Source organism: Pygocentrus nattereri, chromosome 21, assembly GCF_015220715.1.
Source record: "Pygocentrus nattereri isolate fPygNat1 chromosome 21, fPygNat1.pri, whole genome shotgun sequence".
Lineage (NCBI taxonomy): Eukaryota > Metazoa > Chordata > Actinopteri > Characiformes > Serrasalmidae > Pygocentrus > Pygocentrus nattereri.
Window position 1 is genome coordinate 10997393 of NC_051231.1, and position 12337 is coordinate 11009729.

General features: G+C 40.1%; 1 protein-coding gene across 1 annotated transcript; it reads left to right on the forward strand.

Annotated features, from left to right (window-relative positions):
- Nucleotides 1-59: 59 nt before the first annotated feature.
- On the forward strand, nt 60-9069 carry pdhb (pyruvate dehydrogenase E1 subunit beta). Its single transcript, XM_017704811.2, has 10 exons — nt 60-211; nt 299-358; nt 2867-2974; nt 3098-3160; nt 4205-4240; nt 4357-4642; nt 7192-7302; nt 7402-7493; nt 7578-7719; nt 8602-9069. The coding sequence occupies exons 1-10, from the start codon at nt 176-178 to the stop codon at nt 8745-8747; spliced, it is 1080 nt and encodes a 359-aa protein (XP_017560300.1). The 5' UTR covers nt 60-175; the 3' UTR covers nt 8748-9069.
- Nucleotides 9070-12337: the final 3268 nt, after the last annotated feature.

Genomic DNA, 12337 nt, shown 5'->3' on the forward strand with positions numbered 1-12337 from the left:
GTTGCTGCCTTGCCCTTGGATTCCTAACGCGCCGTTCCCATTTGGTGACGTCCAGACAGGGGAGCGCCTATGATTGGCTGTTTCAGAGCACCCCATCTTCTCATTGGACATTGATGTCGCGTGACATCACCGTAGTAACGCCTCCAAAATAGAGGACAGGAGGGACAGAGCCGACATGGCGTCGCTGAGGTGCTTTCTCCGCTCTGGAAAGGTAAATATCATCTATTTAAAGCTGGTTCTTAAAGTAAAGGAGTGAGTGTTTTTAAATGACCCGTTCTGTTTGTTTCCTCCTTCGCAGAATGCGGTTTCGGGCGTCCTCCGGAGGGAGTTTCACAGGTCTTCACCGGCTGCTGTGCAGGTCTGATGCGATGCTCCAACCTTCGTTAGCTAACATGGGTTAGGATAGGCTAACATGTTCGGACAGGAGGAGAGACAGAGGCGGAGAATGAACGCCCTGAGAGGACTGTAGCGAGAAAACCGAGAGCTAATACACTTTAACGAGGCGATTAATATCATATTTGTTGTATGACTGACGACAATGTCATTTATTCTTCTACCCGGCCGAGCTGTGTTAGCTGTGTGGCTAACTCGGCGCTGCTCAGCCTTAAAGTAGCTGGCAGTAGTAACTAAGTTAGCAGTGCTCTTTAGCTGCTCGAGCTGTCAGTAAAACTCCGTGATTTTCAGTGATAAATATCATATTTATGTGGAAACCCGTTTCAGCCACAGGACAGAAGAAGATACTACACATTCAGTCTGTTAGTCACAATAACAAGAGCGCTTTCCATAGTTATGACTTGCTAAACTCTTAGTATCTCAGAATAATACATAGCTATCTCGTAGTAACGAGACAGTTTCTCAGAATTATGAGACACTAATCAAAAGTATGAGGGTTAGTGTTAGGGTTAGAGATAGTGGATCAGGAAGTGCAGAGAATTAGTAAGGTGGAAGTGAGGGCAGCTTTAAAAAGGATGAAGAATGGAAAGGCAGTTGGTCCAGATGACATACCTGTGGAGGTATGGAGATGTTTAGGAGAGAAGGCAGTGGACTTTTTAACCAGGTTGTTTAACAAAATCCTGGAGAGTGAGAGGATGCCTGATGAGTGGAGAAGCAGTGTACTGGTCCCCATTTTTAAGAACAAGGGTGATGTGCAGAGCTGCAGTAACTACAGAGGTATAAAGTTGATGAGCCACACCATGAAGGTATGGGAAAGAGTTGTTGAGCAAGGCTAAGGCGAGAGGTTCAGATCAGTGAGCAGCAGTTTGGTTTCATGCCCAGAAAGAGCACCACAGATGCAATTTTTGCATCGAGAGTGTTGGTAGAGAAGTACAGAAAAGGTCAGAAGGAGCTACATTGTGTCTTTGTGCATCTAGAGAAGGCATATGATAGGGTGCCAAGACAGGAACTGTGGTACTGTATGAGGAAGTCAGGTGTAGCTGAAAAGTATGTTAGGGTGGTGCAGGACATGTATGAAGATAGTGAGACAGTGGTGAGGTGTGCAGTTGGAGTGACAAATGGTTTCAAGGTGAAGGTAGGGTTACATCAGGGATCAGCTTTGAACCCCTTCTTGTTTGCAATGGTGATGGAAAGGTTGACAGATGAGGTCAGGCAGGAGGCTCCATGGACCATGATGTTTGCAGATGACATTGTAATCTGTGGTGAGAGTAGAGAGCAGGTGGAAGAGAATCTGGAGAGGTGGAGGTTTGCACTGGAGAGGAGAGGAATGAAGGTCAGTAGAGACAAGACGGAATACATGTGTGTGAATGAGAGGGAGGCAGGTGGAAAGGTGAAGATGCAAGGAGTAGAGGTGGTAAAGGTGGATGACTTCAAATATCTTGGGTCAACCATCCAGAGCAATGGAGACGGATGTCAGGGCTGATGTGTGACAGAAGGATAGCAGCAGTAGTGCGTCCTGCTATGATGTATGGTTTGGAGACTGTGGCTCTGTCTAAAAGACAGGAGGCTGAGCTGGAGGTGGCGGAGATGAAGATGCTGAGGTTTTCGTTGGGAGTGACAAGGATGGACAAGATTAGAAATGAGCAGATCAGAGGGACAGTGAAGGTGGAGCAGTTTGGAGATAAAGCCAGAGAGGCCAGGTTGAGATGGTTTGGACGCGTGTTGAGGAGGAATCGTGGATATATTGGGCAAAGAATGTTGGAGATGGAGCTGCCGGGTAGAAGGAGAAGAGGTAGACCTCAGAGAAGGTTTATGGATGTAGTGAAGGTGGACATGGAGATGGTTGGTGTAAAAGTAGAGGAGGCAGTGGATAGGGCAAGATGGAGGCAGATGATCCACTGTGGCGACCCCTAAAGGGAGCAGCCGGAAGAAGAAGAAGAAGAAGTCAAAATGATTAAATGCTAAGTCATAATTCTGAGAAAGTCTCAGTACTATGAGATAGCAAGTCATAATGATGAGGTACTGAATATTTCACATTATTATAACTTCCTAAATGGTTGTACATTTTCATAGTGGCAGAAATCAACTTCCATAGTGATAACTGAGTCGCTCAGTATCTTATCTGGTCAGTGAAATTCAGTGTTGTGACCTTTAAATTCAAACCTGGTATGGCTTATTTTGATTGAACAGTTTTCTTTTTTTAATGTCCAGTTTGTTTTCTTCTCTTAAAATGATGACGAAAGGTGCCATGCGCTGTGTTTTGATCACTAACCATTTAAAATTTTTTGAAACAATTGGAAGCCTCTATTAGGTGTGGATGATCTGGAGAAAAGTATATATGACGGTTCTTTCACGATGCACAGTACTCAATGTTATTTTGACAGGCACAAAGCTCAAAAGACAAGCTCAAACCTATATACATTCAGTGGTGGTTTCGGGTGGCCAATAAATGAAAGATTTTCAACTGCTGCAGGTGACGGTTCGAGATGCGCTCAACCAGGCGATGGATGAGGAGCTGGAGAGGGACGAGCGTGTGTTCCTGCTTGGTGAAGAAGTCGCACAGTATGATGGTGCCTACAAGGTTAATAAGTGTTGTAATTATGAGACTCTCTTCAGTCTTTAAAATTTTGCTAGATTTTTATTTTCCAGTGTTTTCGTACTTCTCAAGTTGTGCTCAAATTATACTGCAAATGTTTCAATACAGGTGAGCAGAGGACTCTGGAAGAAGTACGGAGATAAGCGCATCATTGACACACCCATTAGTGAGGTGAGAAAGAATTAACCAATGAATCATTATAGATTTTAACTCTGCAGGTTATGGCTTCATACTGTACTCATCATTATTTTGCAATGTTATTTTTTTTACCCAGTGACAGAAATGCTTATCTTTTGTGTATTGAGCAAATAAAGTTTACTGAGCAATTTTGACTGCCGTTCAAAAGTTTATAACCACTTGTTGTGATAATCTTTATTTTCTATGCAGTAAAAAGTTAAATTTATAATTCAATATAGATTAAAATATTATGAACCAGACATTAAAATGAATTTTTAGACATTTTATTCAGTAGTCCATGTAAGTTATTAATTGAAATACTGCCAATATGTATTTACGACCAGTCAGCTTGAATTCTGAAAAAGTAAATATTCTAGATTTTAATTTTAACAAAACTTATGACAGATTATTCTGGACAGCACTTTTTTTCTGCTCATTATGTGAATCCTGCGACCATGTTAGAATGATCCCTAACCTTTGAACGATAGTTTATATATGTGCATACAGCAGGATAAATGTTAACGAAGGTCATATATCTGATATTTCATTCTTCCACAGGGAAAATGTGATATTTTGTTTTTCCATTGGATTGCAATAACTGGTCACGATTAAATTCAGTCATTTGTTTTGCATTTTTTTCCATTTCTGTCATTAATTTTTGCTAACAGCAGAAATGGAGACATTTTATACAGAATATTTTCAGCAGATCTTTGTAGTAGCTGTTCTCATTTCTTTCCTGCATGGCTTGCCTGCAAGTTAGCAGTGGACTTTCTCAATCCCCAGTTGGAAATGTTTCATTAAATGCAATCAGAACTGACTTTCAGCAAAGAAAGTTACTCCAATTAGTATAAAGTTGGCTAGGTAGGACAATAAAGTCGGTTCTGCAGAGCTAGACTTAAAGGGAAGTCCTGATTGTATTAGTGTGCATGGCAGTCAGTGATGTCTGCTTGGTCACTTAAACAGAACCAAACAGAACTGTAAATATTAGTGATACAATTTATAGAAATGTAATAGTCTTTTTTGCCTTGTTTTTCACAGATGGGTTTTGCAGGTATTGCTGTAGGTGCTGCCATGGTGAGTTGGTCCACTTTCTCTTAAGGATTATGCAACCCTGTTTACTACACTAGGTCTTTTCTAATGTGAAATTTAATGATAAAGTAACACATAAATTATTTTTCCTCCATTTTCAGGCTGGCCTAAGGCCCATCTGTGAATTCATGACCTTCAATTTCTCCATGCAAGCCATCGACCAGGTCATCAACTCTGCGGCAAAGACGTGCTATATGTCCGCTGGTCTGCAGGCCGTCCCGATCGTGTTTCGTGGGCCCAATGGTGCTTCTGCAGGTGTGGCGGCCCAGCACTCCCAGTGCTTTGCAGCCTGGTATGGACATTGTCCCGGTCTGAAGGTTGTAAGCCCTTGGAATTCAGAGGATGCCAGGGGTCTTCTGAAATCAGCCATTCGAGACGACAACCCAGGTATGTCTGACCTTGTGCCTTGATATTTAACATGAAGATTTTAATCTTTTCTGTATTGCTTGCTTAATTGATTTCTAGCAAATTGACAGTGACCGTTGTTTCATGGATCATCCCATTGCATTCAGTTGTTGAATTAAATTTAAGTAGATTGGACTTTGATTTTCCATCACGAGATCAAAACTCTTCATGTCATGTCCATAAAAGCAATTCAGATAAATAGCAGGTTTACAGAGTAACTTTATTAGGCAGCTTATCTCTGCTGTTGTTTCATTTTATAGCTGTATTTTACATTGTAAGCGCACAAAGACAGAATTCCCTGTCATAATAAATAGGCTTAAGGTATCCGTTTATCGTCTTTCTTCTTTGAAAAGATAGTTGTTTTGATTCCTTCGTCAGTTCATCGGTACCTGCTGCCTTCTGTGATGTTTCGTAGGCGTGTTCAGGCAAATCAGAATCATCAGCAAATGGATGTCCTTAGTAATTCATAACATTCCTTTCTTTAAAAAATATTCTGCAAAAAATATATTAGTTTAGATATTGGTAGATTAGATTAGTAATCATAAAATAGTTTTTGAATGAGTGCCACCATATCCAATTATAAACAAGCTGTTTAACCCCAAGGACCTGAAGCCTGCGATTTTATAGGCAAAACCATTGGCAACTTCTAGTCTTCATAACTTCAGAACGTTTTAAGCTACAGACCTGATCCACAAATCAGGACGTTCAGCAGACCAGCCCCTAACTAGATAGTTTGATGTCATTGAGGTCTGACATCAGGATCAGTGAGTAATTCGGCTTGGAAGATCACCTAAAATCCTGTTATTATTGCTCTGCTTTTTGGCCTTCATGTTCCAACAGAGCGTTAAAATAGCGCCATGATTCACACATCAGATCGCTCAGCAGACTCTTTCCTCACCATCCAGAGTGATTTCATCCAGCTGTGACCATCCATGAGCCAGCAATCCAGCTCCAAATTCACCCAAACCCCACTCGCTACTGTTATACTACAACTCTGCTTTTAGCCTTCACGTTATAAGCAAAGGGTTCAAATTAGCCACATGATTCACACATCAGATCACTCAGAGGAACCTGACATCACCAGCCAGAGTGAAAGAAACCAGCTCTGACATTTCACAGCCCAGAAATACAGCACAAACACACAGCCAGGTCAGAGCAAAACCTACTATTAGCTCTCTGCTTTAGCCTTCATTTGGCAACAAAAGGGCTAACTACAGAACATGAGAGTCTGAGAGATTTGAACTTTTAAAAAAAAAAATTAGCAGAGTTTTTTTTTTTTTTTTTTAATTCATGAGGGAATGCCAGACTCTTGGGTTTGTATTTTTCATTTATAGATAATCATTTGTGTTAAATTACTCAACAAGTAGAAGCTCTGTTTTGTAAGGCTTGTGTTCATTGCTCACTTCCAGGGTAAATGGTTTGTTGTTTAGACGTGATTACTTACGCTTCATGAACTAAAGACCACCTGCTCTCAAAAACATACTTTCCAAGCGGTTTATTGTATATTGATCATATTTTTATGTCAGAAGTGTTAGTACAATACAAAGTTCACAAAGTGCTCTGTATCAACTTCCTTGTGAACATCACACACAAGCTTGAACTTGTCTCTGTCTAGTACAGCAGAATATGGTAATGAGAGAAGGTTATGATGTGGCCACAAGAAACATGGCAGATAATTACGTTAGCCTGTGCACAGCTTTCTCCACTCCACTTTCTGCACTTACTCAGTTAGAGGATGGTAGAGGACGTTGGTGTGCTAGCTTACGTAGTGCTTGGTCCATGATGGGCTGCTGTCTTCTGGAATGATTTGCATGATATTTTCTAGAAGGGGACACGTCTCCCCTTATGCAAACAACAGAAACCAGTTTTATTTAGATGATCATAGTGAGCATTTTTTGTGAGCGTTAGTCTGTCGTGGCTATTTTTGGCCCAAACAGACATCTAATTAGCTATTCTTAAAGGGAAAATCAACCTTTTTCTTCAAAATAAATCTACATAATGAGGTGATTAAAATGTAAGGCAAGTTATTAATAATGATTTGATGTTAATTGGTTTATTCTAGATACTGATAAGAACCAGATGGCTCACCCTCCCCCTCCCCCATGCAGAGCTGTTTTTTGTTTTGAACCACATTTTCCACTATTTTACCATCAACATTACATATAAAACTCAGAAGACTTGTGTACGTTCACTGGTGGTTTTGAATAGTAAATGGCTATATATGTCTTATAGACGTGGTGAGCCCATGGTTCCTATCACCACCACTGTAAAGAAAACTGCATCAGTAAGTTTCACAGTGTTACCAAAAGGCAGCGCTTCTGAAAATTAAACAAGGAAACATAAATCAACATAAGGAACAATCACATAAACTCATACTTAATTCAGGCCAGCCTTTCATAAAATATTTAACGAAGTGATAGTAAGTGTAGGTAGTTAGTTAGTTTGTTTGTTTGTTTGTTTGTTTGTTTGTTTGTTTATTTATACATACTGCAATACAGTTTAGCAGTTTCATCCTCTGTGTTCTCCAACAGTGGTGGTGTTGGAAAATGAACTGATGTATGGAGTGGCCTTTGAGGTGTCTGAACAAGGCCTGTCAAAAGACTTCACCATCCCCATTGGAAAGGCGAAGGTCGAAAGACCAGGTGGGTAAAAAGTCTGATGCTATCACCAAGGCAAAAAAGTCCAATTTTAGTATTTCAGCTCATCCAGAGTAGAACTTGATTAGATCTGTGTCCACACAGGAAATCACGTCACACTTGTGTCGCATTCCCGAATGGTTGGTCATTGTCTTGATGCTGCTGCTGTCTTGGCCAAAGAGGGTATCGAATGTGAGGTGAGCTTCATGGATGTTGTGCTCAGTTGCTTTTAGCCTTCGTTTTCTTAATTTTGATTTGACTGATTTGCACCTTACTTGCAGGTTATCAACCTCCGCACCATCAGACCACTTGATGTGGAGACGATTGAAGCCAGCGTGGTGAAAACCAACCACCTGATAACTGTGGAGGGAGGCTGGCCCCAGTTTGGTGTTGGGGCTGAGATTTGTGCCAGAATTATGGAGGGTAAACTGTCATTCTGGATTTTACTTTGTTGAATTTTATGGAGTAGTATTAGTGTTGGCCAATATGACCTCAAATCAGTATCACGACTAATTAAATACTGTACCTTGATTACAATTAATGAGCGATTAATTTGGGTTTTTTTCATAGTTTACTGACGAGGTTTGTACTGTAAATACGCTCTGCATATCTTCTGTAAATCGTCTCAACAGCCAGATCAGAATTCACACGGCTGTTACGTCAATCCCAACTCAAACTTTGTCATAATTTCGTGCTGCTGAGACCTAAAAACATTTGGGGTGATATTTCTGCGCAAAAATTTGAAGAGATTTATCTGAAGCACCCCTGTGTTTGAAGATCTTTCGAAAGAAATGGCCGAACACGGCCATAGGAGAACGAAGCTTAAGCATCAAACAGTTAAAAGTCTGAAAGCAAAGTTTAAAGAATCCGAGGACACCAACCAAAAAAGTGACTGAGCCCTTTTTATGGCTTGAACACATTCTGGGTGAGGAACCCAGCTGTTGGTCAATGAAGCTTCATCATGGTTCCTGTGATGCTGGCAAAGATGAAACTGAAGTTTCGAGAGAGAGGCGTTCGTTCATAGTCGTGAGTTGTTTATCTCTGGATGAACCACGTGAAGCATTGTTCTTTTGCGCATGCGGCTCAGGTAGTATGTTTTTACGGGGACAGTACACAAACACACAGAGCAGGGAATGAATTAACAGAATAAACGGTCATTGGCAAGATTACGCCAGTTAGAGGTTCTGAATGACTGTTTCGATTAATTGCCCAGCCCTAAGTAGTATTGCGCATTGAAAGGTCATTAGGCCTCCATCTGTCCGGTAAATGTTACATAATCCTGTCTTGTCTGCTTTCTAACTGTAGGTCCAGCATTCAACTACCTAGATGCCCCTGTTATCAGAGTGACTGGAGTGGACATCCCAATGCCGTATGCCAAGATTCTGGAAGACAACAGCACACCGCAAATTAAGGATATCATCTTTTCCGTCAAAAAGACTTTAAATATGTAATATCATAGCTTGTAAAGCACTTTTTCCACTCAACCCTGTCAAGAAATACGGCCCAACAAGCACCTGATGTCCCTCGTCTACCGAGTTGTACCCAGAGAGGATATAAGTGTAGTTCATAGTCTCAAATGTACAGCGGTCTTTCTGTTACAAGCTGGGTCTCAGCTGATCCATCATTGATGGGCACCACCCTGTATTTGGGAAGTGAATTCTTATATCTCACAAGATAAGATGGTTTGTCTTGGGATATTTATTATGGATGGGTGAATAACTGTGTATTAATCTGCAAAATGCTAATACAACAAACGTTTGATCACTCTGTAAATGTGACTTCTTTTGTTTGTTTGTTGTTTGTTTGTTTGGGGGTTTTTTTTCCCACTGGTGCTGGAACATCCCACTTACAATGAACCTAAAAAGTTCAGTGAGGTCCACGGTTAGTTTTCTGGATTGTTATCTTGAGAGCATGAGTTAATTGTGTTGTGATCTCAACTTTTATCTTGATCACAGGATAGTTAAAAAGTGATCTCATGATAAGTGATCATAGGACTTATCTTGTGATCTCAAGATAACATTTATGATCTCAACAACTAAAAAAAATGTTATCTTGAGATCACGAGACGGTTATCTTACGGCTTAATTAACTTTTATTTCAAGACTGCAGGATACTTATAGCGTGATCTCAAAATAACTATAACAACAGCTTGAGTTTACAATATAATTTCTTGTCAGGATAGCTATCTTGAGATCACGTGATAATTAAATTGTGACTTGTGATTTCAAGATAAGTTATCTTGGTTATGACTTATCTGGTCATTTTTTTCATGATTATGCAGTGACTTTCTGGTCAGTTGGTGGGCGAGAGACCTTCACAGAGCAGGACTCGCAGCTGGAGAGCAAGAATGGGAATATAAACTACCGTCACATAGTGAGTTTTAAAGCTATGCTGAGGAAACTCGGAACAGCAGAAGAAAATTCAGAGGGAACAAATACATGCAAGCACTACATTAAAGAACTCTGTTGGTTCCTTGTAGGGATGTGTTGAACCGTATTTCATAAGGTTCTCTTTGTTTACTTTGTTTAGAGGTCGCTGAGGTCAGGACTGAGATTGAGTGGCTTACTTCTGATCACAGCTGTGAGTTTAGTGGAACAAAATAAAGTTCCACCAGAACACCGTGCTACATTTCACAAGACAGCACTACACATGTAAAAATGAGGGTTCCTCAGTAAAGAACCTGGTTCTATACGTAACCATGTGCACTCAAAAAGGAGTTCTATTGTAACAAGCCTTCTAACGTAGGACTTGTGGTCCTATATAGAACTCTACAAATGTTCTGCATGTACACACTTAAATATGAAAATTTTTCAAGGGTTCTTTAGTAAAGAAAATGGTTCTATTTAGAACAATGAACACTCACATAACCCTTTGAATGATTAAAGGGTTCTTCTGACCGATGGAGAATGTGCTGTACGTGGTTGGGTATTGAAGTTTGTTGAAAAGGGTTGTATTGTAACAAGACTGACATCGTAAACAATAGAAAAACCCTCTTTGGTGCTACATAGAACCCTTTTCAAAAAGGTTCTGTATAGAACCATATACACACTTAGAAATTGTGGTCTTTAGTAAACAAAAATGTTCTAAATAAAACCATGAACCCTCAATGAATCCTTTGCATGATTAAATGGTTCTTTGCATCATGAAAGGGTTCTTCAGATTGATGGAGAATGTTCTGTGAATAGTCTGTATAGAACCTTTTTGAAAATTGCTCTATATAGCACCAAAATGGGGTTCTTCTGTTGTAACAAGTCTGACATTGGAAAAATAGAACCCTTTTCAAAAGTGTTATGCATAGAAGCATTTATGGCACATTTTCCTTCAGTCTGAAGAACCTTTTCACGATGCAAAGAACCCTTCAATAATGGAGTGTTCTTTGACTGTTCATAGTTCTATATAGAACCATTTACGAAAGAACCTTTGAAGAACCATAATTTCTAAGTGTGTGGCCACTTATGCAATGCATTTTTATAAATTAGGCTCCGAAAGGGTTCTTTAAAGCAGTGCCATACAAAAGTGACCTTTGGTCCACTGAGGAACCGTTAAATACATGGTTCTTTAAAGGTAGACTCATGTCAACCTAATCACTTACATATTGCCCTTCTGATCAGACACAGCACAGACAACAAATTAGACCAGTGGTCATCTACCCTCCTCCTGGACATTCACCTCCCCAAAGGTTTCACACCTCCGTCAGCTAATTGGAGACTTCTGAAGGCAGTAAATAGGTTGATCAGGTGAGGTTGATCAGGATTGAAGCTGAAGTTCTCAGGATTCTGGATTTATGGCTGGTTTATATGATGCTGCAGCTGGAGATTATGTTGAGAACCGTTTGAGTTTTCCTTTAAAGATCAAAGAATCCATCATTTGGGGCAGTCATGGGCTGGAGCTTAGGGAACCAGCCTTTTGACTATAAGGTTTGGTTTGATCCTCTGATCTGACAGTATGTGACTGAAATGCCCTTGAGCAAGACACCTAACCCCCAACTCCTCCCTGGGCGCTGTGGATAGGGCTGCCCACTGCTCCAGGAGAGTGTTCACTAGAGTGTATGTGGTGTTTCACTGCACGGGTGGGTCAAACACAGTTATTTTAATTACATTTTTATTTCCTTTTTAAGAGTCTACCAGCAACACTGTCACGACTGCAGACCAGTTCTTCTTTAGTTAAAGGAATGGCTCTATTTAGGGCCTTGAGTTCCATACTCTTACAAATTATGGTTCTTTAGTAAAAACATGGTTCTATATGGAATCATGAAGATGCAAAGAACCTATTGCATGGTTAAAGGGTTCTTTGCAACATGAAAACATTCTTCAGATTGATGGAGAATGTGCTGTAAATGGTTCTATATAGCACCAAAAAGGGTTCTTTTGTATGCAAACTTGATATCTGAACAATAACAGAACCTTTTTGGGTGCTATAAAGAATTGTTTTCACGAGGGATTGAAGTAGAACCATACAGTCTTAAAATAGTTGGCTCTACAAGGGGTCTTTAGCAAAGAAAATGGTTCTATATGGAACCACAAACACTCAAAGAACCCTCTGCATGATTAAATGGTTCTTTGCATCATGAACGGATTCTTCAGAATGATGGGGAATGTGCTGTAGATGGTTCTTTATAGAACCTTTTTGAAAATTGTTTCACATAGCAGCCAAAGGGGTTCTTCTCTTGTAACAAGCCTGACATCGTACCAACAGAAGAACCCTTTTCAAAAATGTTCTGTATAGAACCATTTACGGCACATCCTCCATCAATCTGAAGAATCCTTTCATGATGCAAAGAACCCTTCAATCCTGGAAAGTGTTCTTTAAATGTTCATGGTTCTGTATAGAAACAATTTCTTTACTAATGAACCCTTGAAGAACCATCATTTCTAAGTGTGTAGACATCTATATAGAACCTTTTTAAAATGGTCTCATGTAACACCAAAAGGTGTTCTTCAGTTGTGACAATGTCAAGTGTGTAACAAACAAAAGGTTAAAAAGGTTCTACATCAGTCTGAAGAACCATTTCAGCCTCTAAAGAACCATTTCAGCATGCTAA

Excerpts from the sequence above, each read along its gene's own strand:
- pdhb (XM_017704811.2), top strand. The coding sequence starts at position 176 with ATGGCGTCGCTGAGGTGCTTTCTCCGCTCTGGAAAG. Across the intron at positions 4,241-4,356 it reads TTGCTGTAGGTGCTGCCATG|GCTGGCCTAAGGCCCATCTG; the intron begins GTGAGTTGGTCC and ends CTCCATTTTCAG. Across the intron at positions 7,303-7,401 it reads GGCGAAGGTCGAAAGACCAG|GAAATCACGTCACACTTGTG; the intron begins GTGGGTAAAAAG and ends GTGTCCACACAG.